This window comes from Pristis pectinata, chromosome 27 (assembly GCF_009764475.1).
Source record: "Pristis pectinata isolate sPriPec2 chromosome 27, sPriPec2.1.pri, whole genome shotgun sequence".
Classification (NCBI taxonomy): domain Eukaryota; kingdom Metazoa; phylum Chordata; class Chondrichthyes; order Rhinopristiformes; family Pristidae; genus Pristis; species Pristis pectinata.
This window is the reverse complement of record NC_067431.1, coordinates 30927064-30953497: the sequence shown is the minus strand read 5'-3', so window position 1 is coordinate 30953497 and position 26434 is coordinate 30927064. Positions and strand designations below refer to the sequence as shown.

The 26434-nt window shown below is 42.7% G+C and overlaps 1 protein-coding gene across 6 annotated transcripts in view; it reads left to right on the top strand.

Annotated features, from left to right (window-relative positions):
* LOC127583741 (dixin-like) overlaps positions 1-23289 on the top strand; it is a 115005-nt gene extending 91716 nt beyond the window's left edge. For 5 of the 6 annotated variants that reach the window (XM_052040034.1, XM_052040036.1, XM_052040037.1 and 2 more), the window contains 10 exons: positions 6444-6494; positions 7122-7226; positions 9818-9871; positions 10472-10564; positions 11234-11305; positions 15385-15546; positions 18927-18990; positions 19297-19405; positions 20411-20519; positions 20983-23276. In XM_052040034.1, coding sequence (XP_051895994.1) covers positions 6444-6494; positions 7122-7226; positions 9818-9871; positions 10472-10564; positions 11234-11305; positions 15385-15546; positions 18927-18990; positions 19297-19405; positions 20411-20519; positions 20983-21066 — 903 coding nt within the window. In that variant the 3' untranslated portion in view covers positions 21067-23276. Of the gene's footprint in view, positions 1-6443; positions 6495-7121; positions 7227-9817; positions 9872-10471; positions 10565-11233; positions 11306-15384; positions 15547-18926; positions 18991-19296; positions 19406-20410; positions 20520-20982 lie in introns of all 6 variants that reach the window. The other variant, XM_052040035.1, reaches the window with a different exon arrangement.
* The last annotated feature ends 3145 nt before the right edge of the window (positions 23290-26434 follow it).

The window sequence follows — 26434 nt, the reverse complement described above, 5'->3', positions numbered from 1 at the left end:
CTGACCTACCAGGGGAAAGCCACAGCGACCAGGTCTCTGGCACTGAGTCTGACTCTGTGGCTCAGAAGGGAAGAGGGGAGAAGAGGACTGCGGTAGTGATAGGGGATTCATTGCTTAGGGGAACAGATAAGAGATTCTGTGGACAAGAACGAGACTCCTGGATGGTATGTTGCCTCCCAGGTGCCTGAGTCAAAGATGTCTTGGATCGAGTCCACAGCGGTCTTAAAGGGGAGGGAGAGCAGCCAGAAGTCGTGGTACACATTGGTACCAACGATATAGATAGGAAAGGGGATAAGGTCCTGAAGAGGGAATATAGGGAGTTAGGAAGGAAGCTGAAAAGCAGGACCTCAAGCGTGGTAATCTCTGGATTGCTGCCTGTGCCACATGCCAGTGAGGGTAAGAATAAGAAAATATGGCAGACGAATGCATGGCTGAAGAATTGGTGCAGGGGGCAATGTTTCAGATTTGTGGATCACTGGGATCTCTTCTGGGGAAGGTATGACCTGTACAAATGGGATGGGTTACACCTAAACTCGAGAGGGACCAGTGTCCTTGCGGGCAGGTTTGCTCAAGCTGTTGTGGAGGGTTTAAACTAGGTTGGCAGGGGGATGGGAACCAGAGTGTTCGGTCAGATGATGGAGCAGTTAGTGCAAAGGTAGATGCGTTATGAGGAGAGACTGTGAGGAAGGATAGACAGTGGATAGGCCATAAACACAGTCAGTTCGGTGGGTTGAAATGTGTTTAATGCGGGAAGTATTAAGAATAAGGGTAGTGACCTCAGAGCATGGATCAATATGTGGAATTACGATGTTGTGGCCATTACAGACACTCAGCTGTCGCAAGGGCAGGATTGGCTGCTTGATGTTCTGGGGTTTAGATGTTTCAAAAGGGATAGGGGGTGGGGGTGGGGGAGGGGACTGGAGTGGCATTGCTAATTAGGGATAGTATCACAGCTGCAGAAAGGGAGGATGTCATGGAGGGATCGTCTACTGAGTCAGTGTGGGTGGAAGTTAGAAACAGGAAGGGAGCGATCATTCCATTGGGAGTATTCTGTAGGCCCCACAGTAGCCACCAGGACACTGAACAGCAGATAAGTAGGCAGATTTTGGAAAGGTGCAAAAATAACAGGGTTGTTGTCATGAGAGACTTCAACTTCCCTTATATTGATTGGCACCTCCTTTGTGCAAAAGGTTTTGTATGGGGCAGAATTTGTTAGGTGTGTCCAGGAAGGATTCCTGACACAGTATGTGGACAGGCCGACTAGAGGAGAGGCCACCTGGTCAGGTGACAGACCTCTCGGTGGGCGAGCATTTCAGAGATAGTGACCACAACTCCCTGACCTTTCACATAGCCATGGACAGGGATAGGAACAGACGATAGGGAAAAGTTTTTAATTGGGGGAGGGCTAATTACAACGGTATTAGGCAGGATCTTGGGAGTGTAAATTAGGAGCAGGTGTTCTCAGGGAAGTGCACAGAAGAAATGTGGAGGTTGTTTAGGGCACACTTGCATAAGGTTCTGGATAGGTTTGTCCCATTGAGACAGGGAAAGGATGGTAAGGTGAAGGAACCATGGTTGATGAGAGGCAAAAGGTTAGCCAAGAGGAAGAAGGAAACGTACTTAAGCTTTAGGAAGCAAAAATCAGGCAGGGCTCTTGAGAATTATAAGGTCGCCAGGAAGGAGCTTAAGAAGGGACTTAGGAGAGCTAGAAAGGGACATGAGAAGGCCTTAGCGAATAGAATTAAGGAAAACCCCAAGGCGTTCTATACGTACGTGAGGAACAGGAGGATGACTAGAGTGAGGGTAGGACCGCTCAGGGATAAAGGGGGAAACATGCCTGGAGGCAGAGGAGGGAGGGGAGGTCCTTAATGACTACTTTGCTTCAGTGTTCATGAGGGAGAGAGACTTTGACGAATGTGAGGTCAGTGTAGAACAGGCTAATGTGCTGGAGCACGTTGAGGTAAAGAAAGAGGTAGCGTTGGAGCTCCTGAAAAACATTACAATAGATAAGTCCCAGGGACCAGATGGGATACACCCCAGGTTACTACAAGAGGCGAGGGAAGAGATTGCTAGGGTGTTGACGATGATATTTGCATTCTCCCTGGCCACAGGAGTGGTACCAGAGGATTGGAGGATGGCTAATGTTGTTCTCTTGTTCAAGAAAGGTAATAGGGATAATCCTGGGAATAATAGTCCAGTGAGTCTTACGTCAGTGGTGGGCAAGCTGTTGGAGAGGATTCTTAGGGACAGGATTTACGAACATTTGGAGAAGCATAGTCTTATTGGGGATGGTCAGCATGGCTTTGTAAGGGGCAGGTCATGCCTCCCGAGACTAATTGAGTTTTTCGAGGAGGTGACAAAACAAATAGATGAAGGTAGAGCGGTGGATGTGGTGCATATGGACTTTAATAAAGCGTTTGACAGGGTTCCCCATGGTAGGCTCATCCAGAAAGTCATGAGGCATAGGATCCATGGAGACTTGGCTGTGTGGATTTGTAATTGGCTTGCCCACAGAAGGCAGAGGGTGGTAATAGATGGAGATTATTCTGCCTGGAGGTTGGTAACTAGTGGTGTTCCACAGGGATCTGTTCTGGGACCCCTGCTCTTTGTGATTTTTATAAATGTCTTGGATGAGGAAGTGGAGAGATGGGTTGGAAAGTTTGCAGATGACACGAAGGTTGAAGGGTTTGTGGATAGTGTAGACGGTTGTCATAGGTTACAATGGGGTAATAGACAGGGTGCCGTGTTGGGCTGAGAAGTGGCTGATGGAGTTCAATCTGGAAAAGTGTGAAGTGATGCACTTCGGAAGAACAAACATGAAGGTGGAGTACAAGGTTAATGGCAGGATTCTGAGCAGTGTGAAGGAACAGAGGGATCTTGGGTCCAAGTCCATAGATCCCTCAAAGTTGCAGCGCAAGTTGATAGGGTGGTTAAGAAGGTGTATGGTATGCTGGCCTTCAATAGTCGGGGGATTGAGTTCAAGAGCCACGAAGTAATGTTGTAGCTCTATAAAACTCTAGTTAGACCACACTTGGAGTATTGTGTTCAGTTCTGGTCGCTTCATTATAGGAAGGATGTGGAAGCTTTAGAGAGGGTGCAGAGGAGATTTACTAGGATGCTGCTTGGATTAGAGAACATATCCTATGAGGATAGGTTGAGTGAGCTAGGGTTTTTCTCTTTAGAGCAATGGAGGATGAGAGGCGACTTGATAGAGGTGTATAAGATTATGAGGGGCAAAGATAGAGTGGACAGCCAGCACCTTTTCCCCAGGGTGGCAATGGCCAATACCAGAGGACTTCCATTTAAGGTCAGAGGAGGAATGTTCAGGGGAGATGTCAGAGGTAGGTACTTTACACAGAGAGTGGTGGGTGCCTGGAATGCACTGCTGGGGGTGGTTGTAGAGGCTGATACAATAGGGACATTTAAAAGGCTTTTAGAAAGGCACATGGAAGTAAGAAAGATGGAGGGCTATGGGCTGTGTAGGAGGGAAGGGTTAGATTGATCATGGAGGAGGTGTTTATATAGTTTGGTACAACATCATGGGCCAAAGGGCCTGTCCTGTGCTCTACTGTTCTATGTAAAATGCTGGAAACACTCAGCAGGTCAGGCAGCATCTGCAAAGAGAGAAACAGAGTTCCTGCTTCGGGGTTGATGAACTTTCACTGAAAACCACTTCGAAAACAGGCATATTTTAAGATGCAAAGAAGGGAGGAGTGGAGTGAACAAAGGGAATATCCCTGATAGATGGGGAGCCAGGAACAAGTGGATCCCATTGACGCTGAGAGCGGATGGTGTGGCAGCTGAACTGTCCACTGAAGGTGCAAGGGGAGGGAAAGAATACGATGGTCCAGCTGTAGGATACAGCACACAGCAGTTACCTGAAATCTGAAATCAAGGGAAACCCCATGGGTCAGGCAGCAGCTGTGGAGAGAGAGAGAGAGAACGCGAGTCATCTCAGAGCTGGCCAGCAAACTGCTGACGTTGGAAACCAGGAACTCAATGTGAGGAATTAAGGAGATGAGGAAAACCCTTCTTGTTCAGTGGGAGGGGTCTGGAACTTGATGCCTGAGAGAGTGGTAGGGACAGAAACCCTCAAGTACATTGAATCAATGGGTGTATGCTGACAGAACTGTGTCCTGCAGAATCTGGGCCAAGAGCTGGAAGTTGGATTAAGATGCAGAGCTCTTCATCACCTAGCATAGGCACGATGGTCTAAATGGCCTCCTCCTATGTCCTAAGTTTTCTATCATTGTTCAGTATTCAACAGTAATAGCCTCAAATTTGCAATGTAACTCAGCATAGGAACTGTAGAATTTGCTTTTTCCCCTCAATTAACTGATGTATTATGTTTGAAAGTGCCATTGATTCAAGTCAGAATTTTGTGTTTTAGACTGTGATGTCATCTGCCTGATCAGCGTATTGGCTTTGCCAGTGGAGGTAAACTTGCCGCATATCTCTCAGTCCATGGTTTCAGTAATAGAGCATTTCTAAAGTTATTTAATAGGACTATTATAAGCATTAACTTGTTCATTCACATTGGTTGTTACAAATATGCAAATAATAGCAAGCAGTATTGGTTTGAACAGTGTTCAAAATGATCAATGGTTATAATAATGAATAGGAATTTGTTTTCACCTAGGTGCAGTTTCTGATTTCTCCTCCAGTATGCCGTCACATGAATTTCACGTACTGCAAAAGTTGTTCTGTTATCATGTTTATCAGATGTTTATCACATTTCTTACCTGCAGCAAAAAAATGTCTTTAAAGTGAGAGGAGAAAAATTCTGCTTTCATCTACTCAAGGTTCCCGATTGATGATCAACTCCACAGGTGCTGATCATCCTTCACCACAGGCAGCTGCTGGCAGCTCCTTGGGGTCAAAGATCATTTGTTTCCATTCCAGTTCTGTGGGCTCTGAGGTGGCTGATGTGTGATCACAGACTCTGCCACGTTAGGCAGAAGGTTCTTGTTGGCTTGAAACGTCGACAGTTCCTTTCCCCCTGCAGACGCTGCTCAACCCGCTGACTTCCTCCAGCAGATTGTTTGATAAATCATATATTACTCATATTGCTTTACAACAAAAAGGTCATTCAGTCCATTGAGTCAATGCCGGCTGTCAGAACAATCCCATTCCTCTGTTACTGTCACCCATTCTTTCTCATGTGCCCATTAACTCCATCCTGGTTCTACTACTAGCCATCTATACTTGGGGATAAGTTATAGGAACTAATTGATCTAACAATCAGCCTGTCTTTGGGGTGTGAGAGGAAACTAGAGCACCTGTGGGAAACCCATACTACCAAAGGGAGGATGTGCAGAATCTGTACAGACAGGACTAGAGGTCAGGATTGAGCCTGGGGCCCTGGAGTTGTGAACTACCAGCACAACCTACTGTTCTCTGTGCTGCTATAATGGTGATCCAGCAACAGCAAAGAAATGGCAATACATGTCCAGGTTTGGGAAGGGTGTAAATTGAAGGTAACCTCGAGGTGTTGGTATTGCCCTCGTCCCTCTATGTGGTGCAGGTTATGGATTTGACACCTTGATAACTTTGTGGGTTACGTTATAGATACGTTACCCAGACTAAAGATGTATAACTATCCGCAGACCTGTAATTACAGCAAAATGAATAGGCTAGCCCAGATATCTTTTACCTGTTGCTGGAAGAACTGTCCCAAAGTTCTGCCACATGGAAAACCAATTTGATTTTGGATTACCGTATTTAAGTACTGTCACCGTATTTAAGAATAGACTGAGATTGGTAACAACAATGTTTATAGTGCTGATCTAAATTGTAGTCTGTTCTTTTCTGGAATTGCCTTGTTGCAGTCTTCCCTGGCAGAGGTTTAATTGCCTGCCTCCTGGGGTTAGGTGCCACCAAAAATACATGTGATCACTGGTGACTATTGTGTTTCCTACAAGTTCACTAATTCTGGGCATTTTAGAACTGCATTTAACCCAGCCACCTTCCAACGAAGACAGAGACACGAGAGAGACAGCAGATGCTGGCAATCTGGAGCAGCACACAAACTGCGGGAGGAACTCAGCGGGTCAGGCAGCATCTATGGAGGGAAACGAATAGTCGATGTTTTGGGCCGAGACCCTTCATCAGGACTGATGTTTTTCATTGGGACTGGTCTTGTGTGTGTTACCTTCCAAAAAAATGCAAGACTAGCCATTGCTAGCTCGTACACTGCCATCCACAGGCAGAAGGGGGAAAACAATTACAGTCTTCTTTTGGCCTGAGCCATTCAGGTGGTGTGAATGCTCCTGTTGTATTGTTTATGTTGCACCCTCTGTGTATATTGTTGAAGTGAGTTGAATTTCACACCATCTCCACTACTATGGTGTTTTCTGTAATTCTTTTGCTTCATATTTGTGGGGGAGAAATGTTTTTGGTAGGGTAAGAATAATCCTTTTTTAATGTTTTGTTTTTATTGACAGAAAGAACTTTCAAAATACAAACAGCAAACCAGGAATCTACAGGGAGTGAAGGTGAGAGTAGGAGCAGGTCAGGAGCCTGGGTAACAACTGCATTTGCAACGGCTTCACTGTAATGGATTCTGCAACACAAATGAACCTTCTGAAAATGCTGTTTATCACAGCTCGACCAAGGCAGGACTGGAACATCAGTTAAACTAATGATCATATGTGGATTTATTTATTTACTTATTGGAGCTTATTTTGAAATCTATTTTGCAGCAGAGCAGAAATGGTGCAATACCAGCTGTTATCCACCATGGTCTGACCAATAATTACTACTCAACCAACCGAGAGTGCCAGAATTAGATTATCTGGTTGTTATCACGTCACTAATTGTTGCAGCTTGCTGCATGCAAGTTAGGAACTATATTTCCCACCATTCATCAGTTAGTACACCTCGAAATTATTGCAAGATTGTAAAGAACTTTAAACTGCCCTTACAGGAGCATGGCAGTTCCTGTACAAATTACGTTTTTAATATATTTTACTTTAACTCAGGACATTGCAATGTTCCTTACATTATATGTAAATTTGGGATGACTCAATGCAAGTGTGTGACACTACATTATGTAGCTGGTTGAGGGATTCTCTACACGTGTTAGGCACCACTTTCCATCTCACTGCACATGTTTTCCTCAGGATGCGTTGCAGCATCGGATGGCACAGCAGGAAAGCTCCATCCTTCAGCTGAAGCAGGAGTTGCTGCGAGCGAGTATGGCAAAGGACGAGCTGCTGAGTGAAAATGTGAGCAACAGCTTTCTCAGTACTGAAGGGCTTTTAAGCACTCGTGGTTAAGACAACGGTGCAAGTATTTAAGTTGATAGGGTTTTCCCCATTGTACAGCAGCATTTACTTGGTTTTAGTGGAAATCCCCAATGTGTTTCATGCAATAAGAAGTACCCACTTCTACCAAAGATCTGAAATAAAGGAGAGCTGATGATGTGCTCAGAATTAGCAGGAAATTGTCACAACAATCCTGCTCAGTTCTATAAACAAACTGATGAGACATCAGTAGTTTAGACTGAAGTGAGTCAGAGGCAGTGGAATGAATGAAAATTGGTGAAGTGGTTTTTGATTACCTTTCTTTAAACCAATCACCAAAACTAGATTAGTGAGGCCAATCAGAAAAGTAGGATGGATTTTGTGCTCTGAACATGTCTCAAGTGTAATGCACAAACTTTAATATTTACTACTGTGCGAGGGGGGAAATCTTGTCTTACTAACCTGATTGAGGAGGTAATAAAGGAGATTAATGAAGGCAGGACAGTAGATATTCCCTATGTGGACTTTAGTCAAGTGTTGGACAAGTTCCTTCATGGTAGGCTGGTCTGGAGGGTTAGGTACATGAGATCCAAGGTGAACTGGCAAATTGGATCCAAAATTGGCTTGGTGATAGGAGGCAGAGGATAGTGATGGGAAAATGTTTTTTTTTTGTTTGTAAATTAGTGACTAGTGGTGCACCACAGGGATCGGCACTGGAACTTCTGCTGGTTGTCATGTATATTACTGACTTGCACGCGAATGTAGGAGGTATGATTAGTAAGTCTGTGGATGACCTGCAAATTGGTGGTGTTGTGGATAGCGAGGAAGGTTGTCTAAGGCTGACCAGGATACAGATCAGATGGAAAGTTGGGTGGAGTGTTGGCAAATGGAATCTAATCCTGACAAGTGTCAGGAAGTCAAATAGGGGTGGGACATGTACAGTAAATGGTAGGGCTCTAATGAATGTTGAGGGGTCCAAATCCATAGTTCCCTGAAAGTGGCAACACAGGTGGATAGGGTGTGTTAGATCTGGAGATGTTGTCCATAAGGTTCTTCAATAGTCAAGAATGAGGCTCAAATCTTATGGTTACAGCCATTTTACTAGATGTTCATCATAGTGCAGATCAGACAGGGTCAGCCTGTATCAACGAACAAGGCAAATAAAGAAGTAACAAAGAAACTTGACCACATGCTGTCCTTTTATTCTGCAAATGGGTCTAAACTGGTTTAGATAAGAAACCTGTGAACAGGTACTGACTGAGTCACACTTCAGCTTTGCAGGCAAAGAAACTACAGAAGTATAGAGCCAAATGTACTACAAGTTACTGAAAGTTTACAGACAAACAGGTGATTATGCAAATATATCAGCAAGTGTAAAGAAAACTAAAGCTACAAGGAAAAACACAATAAAAATATCAATCTGGACCCTAATCCAACAGTGGGGAAGAAGGCATATGGCATTGCCTTCATAGATCAGGACATAGAATATAAGAATTTGGATGTTTTATGCAACCTCAAAAAACACTGGTTACACTGCAGTTGGAGAACTGTGTGCAGTTCTGGTCGCCACACTATAGGAAAGATGTGGTTGTGCTGGAGAGAGTGCTTAGGAGATTCACCAGCATGGTGGCTGGATTGGAGGACTTTAGTTACAGGGAGAGATTGGAGAGACTGGGCTTGTTTTTCCCTGGAGCAAAGGAGGCTGTTAGAAGTACATAAAATTATGAGGGAATAGATAGTCAAGACCTTTTTCCCATGGTAGGGGTACCAAAAACAATAGAGGACAGGTTTAAGATGAGAATTAGGGAGTTTTACAGAGTATCTGAGATGTAAGTCTTTCCACACAGGGAATAGTTGATATTTGGGAAGTGCTGCAAGGGGAGGTGATGGTATCAGATACAGTTACTACATTTAAGAATCATTTAGACACTTAAATAGGCAAGGCATAGAAGGAGACGGACCTAATGCAGGCAAATGGGATTAGTGTAGATGGGCAAAAAGGTCAGCATGCACGTGATGGGACAAAGGGCCTGTTTCTGTGTTGTACAACTCTGACAGCTGAAGATTGCCACCAGTGGTGAAGCAGGGTGGAGGGATAGGCTGGACTGAGAGCTGATGTGGACTGAAGAATGTCGCAGAGCTAGGAGGAAACTGTCAATGCCATTAAGAGTAGATGTGTTGGGTCAGTGGAACCTTGTGTGGGATAGGTTGTGGCCAGATGAAATTAAAACGGAAAACAGTGAAGATTAAAGCATTCAGCAGATCAATTAATGACTGTGAAGTGAAGAAGACTGTGAGAAATTCTATGTGAACAATATTTAAAAGGTATAGAAAGAGGAGTAATGAGGAGAAAAGATGTGAGTTGAATGTTATGTATCATGGGAACAACAGATGTCTACATCAGGAACTCAGCTTTTCTTTGAGATAACACAGTGTAATGATGCTGTTCCAAAACATGCTTTTCAGAAAGCATTCTAGGAATTGCGTTATTAGTCAAATGCCCTTCTCTTGCTCACCTTTCTGAATTTAACTGCTGAAAATTCATTTTTACTACTTTCACTTTGTATTCACAGCTTGACCTTCAAAGGAAGACTGAAGAAAGGAACAGGATCATTGGGGAATTTAAAGTAAGGGACCCTAAAATCCACAGTGTAATGAATAGCATTTATGGGTCTGAGAATCGCATGTTGGGTTCGATTTATTGATAAATTCTTTGCATATACAATCTAGTTCACAAAATAACCATCAATTGCAAATCATGGCATCTAAATAAATCATTTCATGCTATAACTTGTCTAAAATGTATGTCTCTTTGCCAGTTGTGTAAAATATATTATAACTGTTATTTAAAGCACCGTACTTACTTGATGTAATAACATTATATTTCCCACTGGGAAGCAGATTTAGCAAATCTTTGCTGGGAACTCGAGGTCAATGCTGAGTGAATCTCTCATTGAGGTCTTGCCTTTTGAATAAGATGTTCACCAAAAGCTGCCCTGTTTCAGTGCTTGAAGTAGAGACCATGGATACACAACACTATTCACAGAAGAACCCTGACCAGAACTCCTCAACCGTTGGTACATAGGCAGAGAAATTAATAATTCAACACACAGCTCTGTAAATTTCCCAAAATGACTACCTGTGTTTTCCTTGTTACAATATTTCATAAACAAATAAATTGTTCCGAAGTGCAAATTTTTCTGTTGTTGTGATGTATTTTTCTGCAGAGGGAGTTGGGTCAGAAGGATCGACTATTTCAGCAGCAGAAGGTTAAACTGGATGACACTCTGCGAAAGCTAACAGAAGCCACTCACATAAAGGTACTAGACAGGAGCTTTGTCCAGTTGACTGCCTCATATTTGTGACCTTGGGCTGCATGTTATTATATTAAATTTCAAAAAAAGAAAGTGTGAAATAGCCACTTAAATTGTTTGTGTACTCTTAAAACTTTAAATAATATTGAAGCAACTAAAGTGATATTTACAATCCATTAATTTACTCAGCAAAAAACTTACTGCTGGAGGAACTCAGTGGGTCAGGCAGCATCTGTGGGGGGAAGGGATGGTCGACATTTCCCATCCTGACCCTGCATCAGGACACTCAGTTTGTATTTTTGCTCCAGATTCCAGCATCTGTAGACTCTTGTATCTCCATTAGTTTACTCATTTGATTAACTTCAACAATATTTTACAATTTTAGATATTTCAGTTGAAAACAAGTTAACATTCCCTTTGTTGTATAAATTAAAGTAAAAGGCCGGAGTACTTTGAACTTTTGGTGTGGGAAAGCGATTAAATCAGCTGCATTGTATTTTCTGCTTGTGGTGTGCTGTCCCTCAGCAATACTAGTACTCTGCTAATGCCCACTTTTCTTGATCAATAATTGCCTGGGTTGTTGAGGGATTCAGCATTATTAGGATGGGCAGGTAAACATACGTGTGCCTACCTATCTACATTGCTGTTCTCCATGTGATGTTCTATCCTTTACAGAATGACTTGCAGAGAGAGTTGGAACAAAAGGAGATACTTCTTCAGCAGCTGATGAACAGTGGGGATGAAGAGGTACAGTGTTACTGCCTTACTGCAGGCAGATATAGAATTCCATGCAATTTTTATGCATTCAAGATTCAATAATTAAAAAAATGGAAGTGATTGCAAGGCAGTGATTTCCTGTAGTGCCTGAATAATTACCAAAACGGAAGTGGATTATGAACACACAAGACCAGAGATGAGGATGCTTTTAGAATTTACAAAGGCAACCTTTATTTCCAGATATTAGATAAATTATCATTATCATCAAAATAGTTGGTTTACATCACTATTTCTAGAACCTTGATGGTAGGTAAATGATTGACATTTTTACTTAAGACTGTGGTTAGAAGTAGTTCATTGTCAACTTTGCTACAACCTTTAAAACATAATGAGAATTCGCATATACGCAGTGTTTCAGGTGGATTTATCAGTTTAAGGAAAATATTACTGTTGAGCCTTTCTCTCAGAATAGATACCAAGGCCAGCATGCTCAACTTAAGTCGAGGGCTGCTGCTGTGTTTTCAATGAAAAATAGGAAGACTTAGGATCCACTCTAAATTAATGGGAACGTCCCGAAATGTAGCACAGTAATCCTGGCTTTTATAAATCAACAATGCAGGGTATTGGACAATATCTGTGGAAATGTATTGTGATGATTTCCAGGAAATGACAGCGTATGCATACAAAATATTGACCAATGGTATCCCTGCCTCAGCTCAACTCTTGCTGAAACCAATTCCATACTGTATTCACTTCTGAACTTGACTATTCCATTGATGTTCTGGCCAGATTTAACCTACAAAAACTGGTATTCACCCAAACTGTGCTGCCCATACCTTACTTCGCTTAGTGTCAGGTTCATCCATTATGGTTGAGCTCGATTAAGTATTCTGGCTCTTGCTGTGACAGTCTCTTAATTTCAAAATACTACTCTTTGTTTCAAGGCCTGTTATGGTGTGAAGTCACGTTTCCCCTCCCCTCCTTTCCCCTCCCCTCCCCAAACACCGCAGTTCTCCAATGTTAGCCCCTTGTGCACTCAATAATTTTACTTACTTCAGTGTTAATGAGCATCTTTCAGTCTCCTCTGCTCTATGCTCTGTAATTCTCTACCTAAAATCTCATCTCTATCTCCTCTTGTCCATTAAAATGATGGTTAAAACCTGCCTTGTTGGTCAACTGCCCTGATATATCTTCCTGCTGTTAGGTGTTAAATTTCTTTTTCTCTATTTGATAATACTCCTGCAAGGCATCTTTTTTTATTTGTTCTTTGAGATCTGGGTGTCACTAGTAAGACCAACATTTATTGCCCATTCTTAGTGGCACTTGAGAAGATGGTGCTGAGCTGCCTTCTGGAACCACTGCAGTCCTGGGAGAGGTACTCCCAAGGCATTGTTGGGCAGGGAGTTCCAGGATTTAGACCCAGTGATGATGAAGGACTGCTGATCAGGATAGTCTGTGATTTTGAGGGGAACCTGCAGTTAGTGTAATTCCAGTGCACCTTGTGGTAGAGATTGGAAGTTTGGGGCATGCTGTTGGAGTAGCCTAAATGAGCAACTGCAGTTCATTCTGTACATTGTACTCTGCAGCCTCTGTGCACCAGAGGTGGAAAGAGTGAATGTTTAGACCAATTGAGCAGGCTGCTCTGTTCAAGATGGTGTTGAACTTCCTGAGAGTTGTCGGGACTGCGCTCATCAGGCAAGTGAACATGCCTCATAAATGGTGGAAATGCTTTGGGGTGTCAGCAGGTGAATAACTTACCACAGGATGCCCAGCCTCTGACCTGCTCTTGTAGCCATGGTATTTATATGGCTGGTCCAGTTGAGCTTCTGGTTACTGGTCATTCCCATGATGTTCATGGTGGGGAACTCATCGATAGGTACACCGTTCAAAGTCGAGAGTAGGCGATTACATTTAATCGCAAGGAAGAAGGCCAATGCCCGGCACATTTGTGGCACAAATGTTATCTGCCACTCATCGACTCATGCCTGAATGGTGTCTAGATCTTGCTGTGTGCAGGTATGGGCTGTTTCATTGCAAGTGGAATTAAACATTGTGCAGTCATCAGTAAACATTCCCCTTTCTGATCTTGTATGAAAGGTCATCAATAAAGCAGCTGTACAGTATCTGTACAGATGCATGATGTTATCATTGATTGTTGATCAGATCTTAGGGTGGTATATAAATTCACGTCACTTTGAGGAAGAGAGATGAACTGAATTAGTAACTTAGCAGCCAACACAAAAATTGGTGGAGTTGTTGATAGTGAGGAAGGTCGTCAAAGGATACAGCAGGATATGAGCAGTTGGAAATGTGGGCAGAGAAATGGTAGATGGAGTTTAATTCCAGGCAAGTTTGAGGTGTTGCTCTTTGGGAGGTCAATGTAAGGGGAAAGTGTACAGTAAATGACAGGACCCTGAGGAACATTGATGTGCAGAGGGAACTTGGGGTGCAAGTCCATAGCTCCCTGAAAGTAGCAATACGAGCAGATAGGGTGGTAAAGAAGGCGTACGGCATGCTTGCCTTCATTGGTTGGTGTGTTGAGTACAAAATCCGGGAAGTCATGTTGCAGCTGTATAAAACATTGGTTAGGCCACATTTGGAGTATTGTGTGCAGTTCTGGTTGCCACATTACAGGAAGGATGTGGAGGCTTTGGAGGAGATGCAGAGAGGTTCACCAGGACGCTGCCTGGATTAGAGGGCATGAGCTATAAGGAGGGGTTGGACAAACTTGAATTGTTTTCTCTTGAGCAGATCCAATAGCAATGTTCAAGATGCATTTAGACAGATACGTGAACAGGCAGGGACTGGAGGATATGGACCGTGTGCAGACAGACGTTGCAGGTTAAATTAGCAGCATCATGGACCAAAGGGCCTTTTCCAGTGCTGAACTGTTCTATGTTCTAAATTGGTCAGATGTCAGCTGGAGTACTGTGTGCAGTGTTCACCATACCATAGGAAAGGTGTGATAGTGTAGGAGAGCGTGCAGAGGAGATTCACCAGGATGTTGCTGGGATGGAGCTGTTCACTTATGAGGAGAGGCTGGGTCTGTTCTCCCTGGAGTGGGAGGTCAAGAGGGGACATGATTGAGGTATATAAAATTATGAGAGGTATAGGTGGGATAGACTGCAGGAAACTTTATCCTTATCAGAGGTGAATAAAACTAGAGAACATGGATTGAGGGTAAGGGGTGAGAGATTTAGAAGCGATCTGAGGGGGACCTTCACCCATAGAGTGATGAGTACCCGGAACACACTGCTGGAGAGAATGGGGGAAGTAGAGTTCTGACAGCGTTTACAAAGTGTCTGAATGAGCCCGTGAATCACCCAGACACAGAAGGGTACGGGCCAGGTCCTGAAGGTGGGATTAATACGGATGGGTGCCCAATGGTCAGCATGGGCGTTGTGGGCCAAATGGCCTGCTTACATGCTGTACATCTCTATGACTAAATAGGATGTTTTATAGCATTTGGTATTTAACTGGGAGTAAAATTAAGTAGAAGATAATAAGTGTCTAATCTACACTGGTGGAATCTTTCCTGGTTAAATCTTTAAAGGAAACATTTGCAGAAAGGAGCTGATGACCTGAGGACACTTTGATGTTCCACAGGTTTGCTGTGATTGAGGATACAATAGTAAGGTGTTACTGTGGGATTGCTCAGAAGTCCACAACCATGTCGTTAATGACCAGAGTTGAGACTTTCCGATTGTATTGATCAATAATTGTGTCCATATTGTGGTGTCTTCATTCCCTGCAAGTTACTATTTTATCATTTGCAGCAGATATTTTTCTTTTAGTAGCAAATTCAGCTGAAAGATGTTGCCTATCCTTCACAAAGTACTCCCTTCTCCACCTCAGTAAATCCTAATTATTACTTAGCCTATTATCTTATTGCCTTTACAGCTGAATTCAGCTTGAATAACCCGATTTTATGGATTGCTGTTTCAAATTTCTGACTGCTAACCAAGTTAACTGTATCTTGTATCTCGCATTGTATGGTGCTGGTATCCAGTGAAAGGATGTATTTTGTTAGCAGTTGAGACTGAAAATCGGATCCTTTATTTTGTTCAGTGAGAATGATATTCTGTGCACTTTTCTTTGTGTAAATTCAGACAGAGGACCTTCAGGTGGTACGAGATTCACTGCGAAGTTTACGTAATAGCTTCGCTGGTCACGATCCTCAGCACCACACAATCGACACACTGGAACAGGGAATCTCAAGTTTATTGGACCGAATGCACGTGGCCCAAGCACAGGGTAGAGGCGGCAACAAAGTAAGGACCTGTTCCCAGTCGGTGTAAGACCAGTCTCCAAGTTAATCCTGCCAGTGGTTAATTTCCTCTGGACTTTTTTCAGCCTCTATCGATAGGAGCAAGCTTCAGTGCCTGAAATTAAGCTGTGCATAAAACTAACGGGTACAATCATACATTTATCTCAAATTCTTCACACAACAAATGAGCTGAAGCTTTTGTTTAAGAACTAGGCTGAACACACTAAGGCAACGACTTGATTTAAACATCCCTAGGTTCAGACTGTATCATGTTATGTCATTAGCTGAAGTAGGTAATGCAGCTGTATTTAAATATCGATGAATAAAATAATCATCCCTCAGAAGATCTTACTATGGCCTTACCATAAAGTTATCAAAGGATCCTCCTCACAGAAATAAATGCCACATCTTTTTTTTCTGTACTTAGAACCGTAGAAAAATACAGCACAATACAGGCCCTTCGGCCCACCATGTTGTGCCGCCCTTCAAACCACACCTAAGACTATCTAACCCCTTCCTCCCACATATCCCTCTAACTTAAATTCCTCCATATGCTTACCTAACAATCTCTTGAACTTGTCCAATGTATCAGCCTCCACCACCACCCCAGGCAGTGCATTCCATGCACCAACCTCTGTCTGGGTGAAAAACCTCCCTTTGACATCTCCCTTGAACTTCCCACCCATTACCTTAAAGCCATGTCCTCTTGTTTTGAGCATTGGCACCCTGGCAGAGGCACTGGCTGTCCACTCTATTTATTCCTCTCAATATCTTGTATACCTCTATCATGTCTCCCCTCATCCTCCTTCTCCCAATGAGAACAGCCTAGATCCTTTAGTCTCTCCTCATAATCCATACTCTCTAATCCAGGCAGCATCCTGGTAAATCTCCTCTGCACCCTTTCCAACGCCTCCACATCCTTCCCGTAATCCCCAGATCCTTCTGCACTGCCCAGAATCCTGCCATTTACCTTGTACTCTGCCTTGGAGTTTGTCCTTCCAAAGTGTACTACCTCACACTTCTCTGGATTGAACTCCATCTGCCACTTGTCAGCCCAGCTCTGCATCCTATCAATATCCCTCTGCAAGCTTCGACAGCCCTCCACAATATCCACAACACCACCAATCTTTGTGTCATCTGCTTAATACTGTGATGTGAAAATATAATTTAGGTTAAAATACATAACCAGAAGATGGCCATGACAAATGAAGTATGCCAGTTCTTATCAGGGATACAGACGGTGCTATCCAAATTTAGCTCTATAGTTGTCATTACATGTTAATTACTAAAACAATTCCATGCCTAAAAATTGGACTTCACCCATTTTGTGTGCACTAAATGAACATTACATTTTGCCATAACATCAAATCAGTAATTACTTTAAAAAATTGTGAACTTGGCTACTATTTCACTTTGAAGTGGGTATCAAAGTTTAATTGCCTTTGAGCAGCACTACGACTAACATTAAGACCCGATTCCTGTGTTCACTGATGACAGCTGTGGTTGGAGCTCACAGAACCAGATCAGCACTGTTGAAGTGATCTCTCTGTGGCAGTCACACAGACTGCTGCAGGGATGAGAGAGACAAAGGGACATGGAGCAGCTAGTGGGGATCAGGACAGCTGAGCGGTGGTGACCCCATCCTGCACTGTGGAACTGTTCAATCGAACCTGATGCGCAGTCAAGCTCCACCCCAGCACTGGGTCTGGTTAAACTGTTTAATTGTTCTTGGGATTATGGTACTGCCTGTCTGTAGATGAGGGTTAATGGGAGAAAAGAGGGGATTGCTCAAAACGTGGTGTGGAAGGGCAGGGGGAGAATGGTGCCCAGATCTCCAGGTGGACATTCTCCCCCCAGATCTGGAGCGGTTGCTCCCCACGGTGGCAGCAGCAGCACTGGACACAGATTGAGGCATCCGGCTGCGATCTTTATGTAGCGCTGCTACCAGGCAGACTTTTAATATATTGAAATGATTGGGTGTAGGGGGTGGTGAGATTTATAGAATAAAAATTGTCCTGGCGGGTAGTCTTTGGACCGTACACGATTCACTTCTTTCTGTGTGATACATTAATTATGCAATGTAAGAGGTGCCATATTTCTGCTCAGGCGTTAAACCAACGATGTCTCCTCTGCTGAGTGGGTCCAAGAGTCTGGGCACTATTCTCCATGAGGGCAGGGTGTTATCCCCAGTATTCCAGCCAACATTTATCCCTTAGTCAGTAGAGTCACAAATCAGATCAAATGATCCTAACATGTTGGTATGTGTAAAAGGAGCCACATGTTGATGGTGCTGTGATTTACAGGAAATATGTTAGGGTGAAGTGAGACAGAAGGTCCCCTTTCCCAAAAGGCACGATATCCACTGCATGAACTATGGTCCTAATGGGTTTATTCTAGGCATAATGTCTGGTTTTAGTCTCCCTGTGGATGCAATTTTGTAGTTTCTTCCCCTTCAGAATATTCTCTTCTGCAGAGTTGACATTTCAGTCTTCGGACTGTTATCGTGTTGAACAAATCATGTTCATGTTCAAAGACATGTTCGGCACAGCTTTGTGGGCTGAAGGGCCTGAATTGTGCTGTAGTTTTTCTGTGTTCTAAGATGAGAATGAGTAGAGGGCTGCATCATCCAGTGTTGTGTGATGGGGTTGGATGGGCAAGTCAATAGAAACATCCAGGTGAAGTGCTAGGCCGCACAGACTTCAGGTACCGGTTGGGTCACTGAAGTTGACTTTAAGATCCCAAGGATAGGGTGAGAATAAAATAACTCCTCCTAGAAAATAAATATGGTTGGATATTTGGTACAGCTAGGACAGAAATTCAGTCAGCAATGATGCCCTCTATAGTTGAATATCCCCTTGCAGATTTAATAAATAAAGTGTGTGGAAAATAACTGATTACTGAGTTTATTATGGGACCTTCAGTCAAAATGTTATATTTCTGCATAGTACCCCTCTGTGGTTAGTGGTTAGTGGTCTTCCCTCTGTTTCAGAGTGCTGGCCCCATTCTCCCCTCCTAGCCTTGAGCACCACAGTCTAGGCTGCTGCACCTGCACTCCTATACAGTGCTGCAATGTAAGAGGTGCCATATTTCTGCTCAGGCGTTAAACCAACGATGTCTCCTCTCCTGAGTGGGTCCAAGAGTCTGGGCACTATTCTCCATGAGGGCAGGGTGTTATCCCCAGTATTCCGGCCAACATTTATCCCTTAGTCAACATCACATCAAACTGCGATTGTGAGAGCTTGCTTTGCACAACTTGGCTGCTGTGTTTCCTACAATTCAATAGTGATTATAAGACTTATTGTTTGTAAAACTATATAACTTCCTGAAAGGGATATAAAGGTGCTCTATAAATACAAATTGTTGTTGTTGTTGTTGTATCTGTAGACTCCTGTGAAAAATTCAGGAAGAGGATCAGGCATGGAGAGAGAATCCTGGCCCCCAAATTCCAGTAAGTTCTGAACAATTAAACTGCAAACATTTCGCTCTGTTTTTATGCAAGATATGTGGTTAAATAAATCGTGGCTAAATGAAGCTAATACCTGATAGTTTGACCTGATTTTGCTTTTAGAAAAATATCTGTAAAATTTGTGAACATGTCCCTGTAATTCCATAACAGTCATATCCTGTGTTTTGATGCTAAGGGAATTTTTCATCATCGTGCTTTTCCCACCATAAATGTGCTTGCTACTGAGCGATTAATGTATTTGCCAGTGTATTTGATTTTGCTTTTAAGAATAAAATTTTTCTTTCTCAGCACCTCTGCATTTTCACAACAATCCTGGTCTGAGCAATCCTGTCTTCACAAAGGTGCTGTACTTCACAGATCGAACCCTTGTACCGTTCATGATAAACATTCCAAAGAGGCAAGTGTGCTTATTGTACCACTGACAAGAACAAGATAAGACACGATATCTTTATTAGTCACATGTACATCGAAACACACAGTGAAATGCATCTTTTGCACAGTGTTCTGGGGACAGCCTGCAAGTGTCACCACGCTTCCTGCGCCAACATAGCATGCCCACAACTTCCTAATCCGTATATTTTTGGAATGTGGGAGGAAACCAGAGCACCCGGAGGAAACCCACACAGACACGGGGAGAACGTTTTTGGAAATTGAGCCCACAAGAACTTCCCTTCAGTTTGATGGGCAAACCTCTGTAATGAAACATTTGCATGATTTTTGTCCGAGTCATATCCCAACTGGTTTCCTTCTGCATTTGTTCTCTTCTGCAATAACAGGTTAAACATTGTCCTCCAGCCACTGGTAATGTTACTTTGAACCAGTGAATATGACCTAGTTCTGTGAGAGTATAGAGCTCTAGTACATGGAGATTTTGAGGTTCATTCTGGGAGAGTAAATGTCTTGTTTTTAAGACTGATTCCAACTGCATGATATAAATGTGAGATTCTAATCTTTGCCATGTCCTCACAAGAGCATAGAACAGTACAGCACAGGAACGGGCCCTTCAACCCATGATGTGGTGTCAACCTAATTAAACCAGTAATTAAACTAATCCCTTCTGCCTACACAGTGTTCATATCCCTCCATTCTCTGCACATTCATGTGCCTATCTAAGAGCCCCTTAAATGCCTCTATCATATTTGCCTCCACTACCACCCTTGGCAGCGCATTCCAGACTCTGTGTGTAAAACAAAACTTGCCCTGCACATCTCCTTTGAACTTACCCCTCTCACTTTAAATATATGCCACCTGGTATTAGACATAAAAGTTATTGATTCGAGAGTGACATTGGTGTTTAGAGAATTTGGTGCATACTTCCTTCCACATTCACTCAGGGAACATTTTCTGATATAAGTGGACCTTAAAGTTGTACATCTTTAATTTGTCAGTCTAATTTTTCTAGCCTTGGAGAGGTGACTCTTAAAGACTTTAAAGCAGCAATAGATCGGGAAGGGAATTACAGATATCACTTCAAGGCACTGGATCCAGAATTCGGCACTGTGAAGGAGGAGGTAAGCTCGAGTCATTAGTGTCTTCACCTGGATGAATGTTAAATATTCTTTATTTTTATTTGGTTGTGCCACTTAATTGGTCAATGAAATATTTTGTTGTTGTAGTGTAATAAAGCACGTGCAGTTTAGGTACAACTCTGTCCTAAGCCTGAGGAATTCACTGGAGATGAGAGTTGCTGACTCACCCAGTAGTTACTGCCCAACACCAGTGCCTTGCTGACCACTTTGAGTGACAGCTGCAGTGAGCCATTTGCAGCGTTCGGTCTTGTATGTGGGTCGCTGTGGTGGAATTTGAATTCCTGTCTCGGGATCAACTATTCACTCTCGCAACTCGACCACTATCCTTGCATATCTCCAAACTGATAAGCGAGAAAGAGAATACCTGTCCTTTTATGTAGTGTATTCAGGACACCAAAAGCACAGGATGAAAAATGTTGACAATTTTATAATTTTTTTCCCCCAGCTTTTCCATGATGATGACATCGTTCCTGGTTGGGAAGGCAAAATAGTTGCCTGGGTTGAAGAAGACAGTGGCCACAGTAGGTAGATTAATTCTCTCCTCCAGTTTGGGAGATTGATTCCTTTTTTAAAAAACAAGCATCTGGAGAATACACACCAAAGAGCCAAAAGACACCTCTCGTCTTCACGTCCTCCTTTGCCTTCAGGGTGGAATCTCGTGCTGTGCCAACTACCAAGTGTGGTCTGGAGAGAAGAGTGTGATGTAAAAGCTTTCCAAGGCCGATGCCTTGCACTGAGATAGTCTGGTTGCTGTAAACTGGCGTGGCTTCTGTTGGTCACTGTACCAGTGTGCAATTGTAATGCCATATCATAAGCAATAAGTAGAATGTGGCTTACATCAATATTGTGCAGAACAGCTTCGGTTTAGCTTGCTTTTGTTACACCCTCAAAGCTTGGAGTATCTGCACCTGTGGTTACTTTTAGCTGAGTAGCAGGTTTGCATCATATCAAACCTTTTCAGTTTCACGTAGTTTAAAATCCAAACTCTGTGACCAACCTGTAAATATCATCTTTATCATTTGTTTCCTCTGAACACTTTAGTATCATCGTGGTGACACCAGAGGTTTCTCAGCTGAATGGTTGGAGTCCTGAGCATCAAGGTTTGAGTGAGTGATGCTAATTAGTGTGATGTGATGAGCTGCTTCTGGTTTCTGGTGGGACAGCTTCAAATAAATGGCCATTGTTTTACCTGCATCTTGTTTCTTTGTCAAGCATAGTTTATGGCAGGGACCTTCCTGGCTTGTTAGCTGCAATAGGTTACTTAAAAGGGTCACCTTCAACTGGAGGTAAACATCAGGTGAGGTGAACAGGGAGAGCCATGAGGTGAACACACATGCCCCAGTGCACCAGCTGCTGTCTGGTTGTGGAATATCTGTCCTCTCCTGAAGCAACATTGAGTCCAATGCCCACACGACCTGTATTTAATGAACTTGTAAAGTTGACAACATCTGAAGAGTTCCACAAGGTGCCCTCTGAAATGGCAGCACATTCATCATTACAAAATAAAACACAGAAACAAATGCAATGATGTTTTACCCATTAGATTATTAATATCATGGGTGCAGAGTCACTGCTTCCATTCTGTTGGCAATTGGCAACAGCCAGACCCGTCAGAGACCCCATCTCTGGGAATCACAGAACAACAAGGCACAGGAGATGACTGTTCTGCATGTTGCTCTTGTGCCTGTTACTTGAAAGAAGTAGTCATTTGTTCCATGTTCTCTGATCTTCCTCACTGCAAACAAAAGAAATTAAAAAGGGCTGAAGCATTATAAGGCATTTGAGAAGGTCGTAAGAACTTTCTGCAAGAATCACAGAAAGATTTGGATTTAGTAACTTTGTTTTAGAGTTATCTGTAGTGACAGGAACTAATCAGTTGTAAACTGATTGCCTAAAGTGAAAGGCTTGCTGGCTTGTGCACATTGGAAAGTGTGTTTGTTCTCAGTTTAACAAAAGTGAGTAGCACACAAGTACATGTGTCTGTGATAATTACGCCTTACAGGGTTTCACTTTGGTTACACCACTATATTTTTTAAATGGGATGTAGAATTGTGTTAATAAAGAAAAATTAATGCCATCAGGGCCTTGAGCAGACAACTGAAGGATTTTGGTGATTTCAAGTTAAGAATTTGGAGAATTTTTACCAACACCACAGATTTGTGCAAGTATGATTGATTTTTAATGTCAGCTATCCTCTTAGCTTTTTTAATTTTTGTAAGTGACCATTATGCTGCTGAAATTGGCCAATATTTGGAAAGTTACTTTATTGAACTGGATTTTGAAGTAACTACAGTCAAATCTTGTTCACACAAAATTGTAAGAACTGGAAAGAACCTTTTTATAATTGGAGGGTGACCTTGAAGTTAGTTTGAATTACTCTTATGTTTTTCACAATGGACTGATTTTTTTAAAATACTGTATGTTTTGCCACAGTTTTTGTTATTGTATGTGCTGGCACAATATTTAGGAGGTTCACATGGCACTAAGCATTTATTGTAAGTGCCAAAATGATTACTGCTGTGCAGTTCATTGTTGTAGAGCTAAACATTCCAAATGATGCAGTGCGAGTAATTCATGTGTGTTGTAAAAGGCTGTTTTGTTGCAAGCAAGGTTGTTTGAATTGTGTACACATGACTGGTCCTTCAAAGCCTTCCAAAGAAACATGTTTGTCATAATGTTATGTGACTGTATAAAATTAACTGTTTTAAAAAAAAAACTTGCATTTTGAATAAAATGTGTAAGGAGTTCAATATATTGTGGCAAAACATCTCTCAATTCTTTGCATTGTTAATCTGTCAAAGCTACTTATGTAATTGTTGCACTGTTACAGACAACTACAAAAGATTAACAACACGGAATCAATCCATTTCCTCCAGCATCATTGTGTTTTTCATCCAGATTCCAGCATCTGCAGTCCTTCCTCCTCTTCCCACCCTCTCTGTTTAACTGCCCATTCCTGTTCTCATTCCACAACGCACTTCTTGGCTATTTGCCTCACTTGTATTAGTGAGGCATACATTATAACATCTGTCAGGATGAAGCACCTTCCCCTGAAATATCTGGATTTATTTGTGATTATCTTATATTTATGATACTTAATTTTAAATTCTCTCCTTATAATTACTGTTATTAGAAATGTCTTGGTTGTTTTCCCCTCAAACTGAAGTAATTCTACATACCCCCCCCCCCCCCCCCCCCTTGGTACACAATGCCAGTTGTGCAGGCATCGGTTGAATGATACAGCTGCCATATTTGTCTTAAAAGGAAAGACTCTGGGACAAGTTTTCCTTCACAGTGGAAAGAACATTAATACCAAGTGAATTACAACAAAATAACCAACAGGCCTCAGTGTAGCAAAAACTATTAAGAACAGTAGAGTCTTTGGCTTGTTCTGCCATTCAACAAAATCATGGCTGATTGTGCTTCAAACTCCACTCCTATCTTTCCTCTAATATCCAGAGTATCCATCTCTGCTTTGAATACGGTCAGTGACTGAGTCTCCACAGCCCTCTGAGGCAGAGAACTGCATTAGTTCACCTCCCTCAGCAGGAAGAGATTCTCCTAATCTTTGTCCCAAACAGTGACCCCTTATTCTGAGACAGCGACCACTGGTTCTCAACTCCTCAGCCAGGGGAAACTCCCTGCATCTACCCTGTTGAACACTCTAAGAATTCTGCGCCAGCTTCAATCAGCTTTTATTTGAATCCCACTGCTGTACAGTTCCGCCCTGTAAGTGGGAATTAGAGGCAGTTGAATGGGAGCAGGGTGTAAATTGATTCGTGCAGAGGCAGCACACGGAACAAGTGCAGGCCAGCAGTAGCAGGAAGATTAGTTTCACTCCAGCAGGAAGCTCATTGAAGTTGAGGTGCAGCACTGAAGTGAGAAAGATTGAAAGATCTTAAACCGGCCTCAGTGTCTGGGCAGCAGTAATCCCCGAACTCCAGTATGCTTCAGAGACAGAATCTGAAAATGCAAGAAACACTCAGCAGTTCAGACAGAAAGTCTGACGAAGGGTCCCAGATGTGAACTGTTTCTCTCTCCACAGATGCTGCCTGAACCACTGGGTGTTTGCAACATTTTCAGCCTTTATTTCAGATTTACAGCAGCTGCAGATTTTTGATTTTTGTGTGCATCTGAGACTTGGACATTCTACAGTAGACATCTCCAGGCACTTGGAGAGTTACCACTGGAGAGTTACCACTGGAGAGTTACCACAGATATTGTCTCTGCAAAGTCATCCAAGTACACTGGACTGAAAAACAAAGAACTTCAGTGTCCTTGCAAGGCTGACGTTCAGTTACACTCAGATGTTTCCAATGGTCAGGCCACCTTGTTTGCATGTCCCTGCCAACCTCCCAGAACAGAATTCTGTCACAGGAAGAGATTCCCAGGAACAATGGAATGCAAGGATGCTCTCAAAGCCTCCATGAAAAAGTTCATCAACCCCTGATAGTTGGAAATCTCTGGCCCAAGACAGCTCTAAGTGGAGAAGCAGCATTCAGGGTGGCACTGAACTACAACTCTGTGTTGGGAGTACACTGAAGCCCAGAGTAAATGGTGGATGGAGCACACCGCCTCATGAACTAACAGGCACCGCCCAGCCCATCGGGCACATCCTGCCCCATCTGCGGTAGAGTCTGTTGGTCTCAAATTTACCACCTCACTCACCTCAGAACCCACAGAGTTAGAGTGGAAGCAAGTCCCCCTTGACCCCGAGGGCCAGCTCAGAAGAAGAAAAATGTGAGTAACTAGTAGCAAAACTCAAACACCATTTGTAACTCCTAAGCTTCACATTTTCTGACATTGAGATATTATTTTCAGATAATCATTTCAGATCAACGAATTAGTCAGAAAACAAGTTTTCCTTTTATTTCTCCTTCTAGGAAATGATATCACTGGGATTTGGTAGTCTTCTGGGTCCTTGGTGGAAAAGTCTGCCCTTTCATTATTGTGGTGTAGGAGATTATATATTGGCAAGGGTAGAAAATTGTCTGGCTAACAGAGTAGGCATAATTTTTTTTATCTGGTTAGCAAAGTATAACAAGTGATGTGCTGGGGCCTCAATGTTTTCAACATTCATAAATAACTTGGATGAAGATGGAAGGCAGGTTGGTCAGTTTACTGATGATGCAGAAATAAGCAGTAAAGTAGGTTGTAAGGAGACTATGAGGAGGCTCCAAAGAGATGTGAATGGGTTAAGTAAGTGGGCAAAGATCTGTCAAATGGTATGTTGGAAAGTGTGAAATTATCCATTTGGTTGAGTCATACAGCATAGAAACAGGCCCTTTGGCCCAACTCATCCATGCCAACTGTGTTGTCCAGTGAGCTAGTTTGACCCATAGCCCTGTTAAACTTCTTTTATCCGTGTTATTACCTAGATGGCTTTTGAATGTTGCTAATGTGCCCGCCTCAACCACTATTTCTGGCAGCTCATCCCAAATACGCACCACCCTTTGTGTGAAGAAGCTGCCCCTGATGTCCCTTTTAAATCTCTTCCCTCTGATCTTAAACCTATGCCCTCGTGTTTTAGCACCCCTTCCCTGGGAATAAGACTACGTAGGAAAAATAAAAATGAACCTTATCATCTAAATAGAGATAAGATTAAGAGATAATAGTGAGAGATTGCAGAGCTGGGAAGTGCAGAGGGAGCTGAGTGTCCTAGTCCATGATTTGCAAAAGGCTCATTTTCAGGTACAGTAAGTAATTGGCTAAGCTAACAGAATGCTAGTGTTTTTTGTGAGATGAATTCAGAATCAGGTTTATTATTACTGATATATGTCATGAAATGTGTTGTTTTGCAGCAGCAGTACAGTGCAAGACATAAAGATTACTATAAATTACAAAAATAAATAAATAGTGCAAAAGAGGAATAACGAGGTAGTGTTCAGGGACTGAGT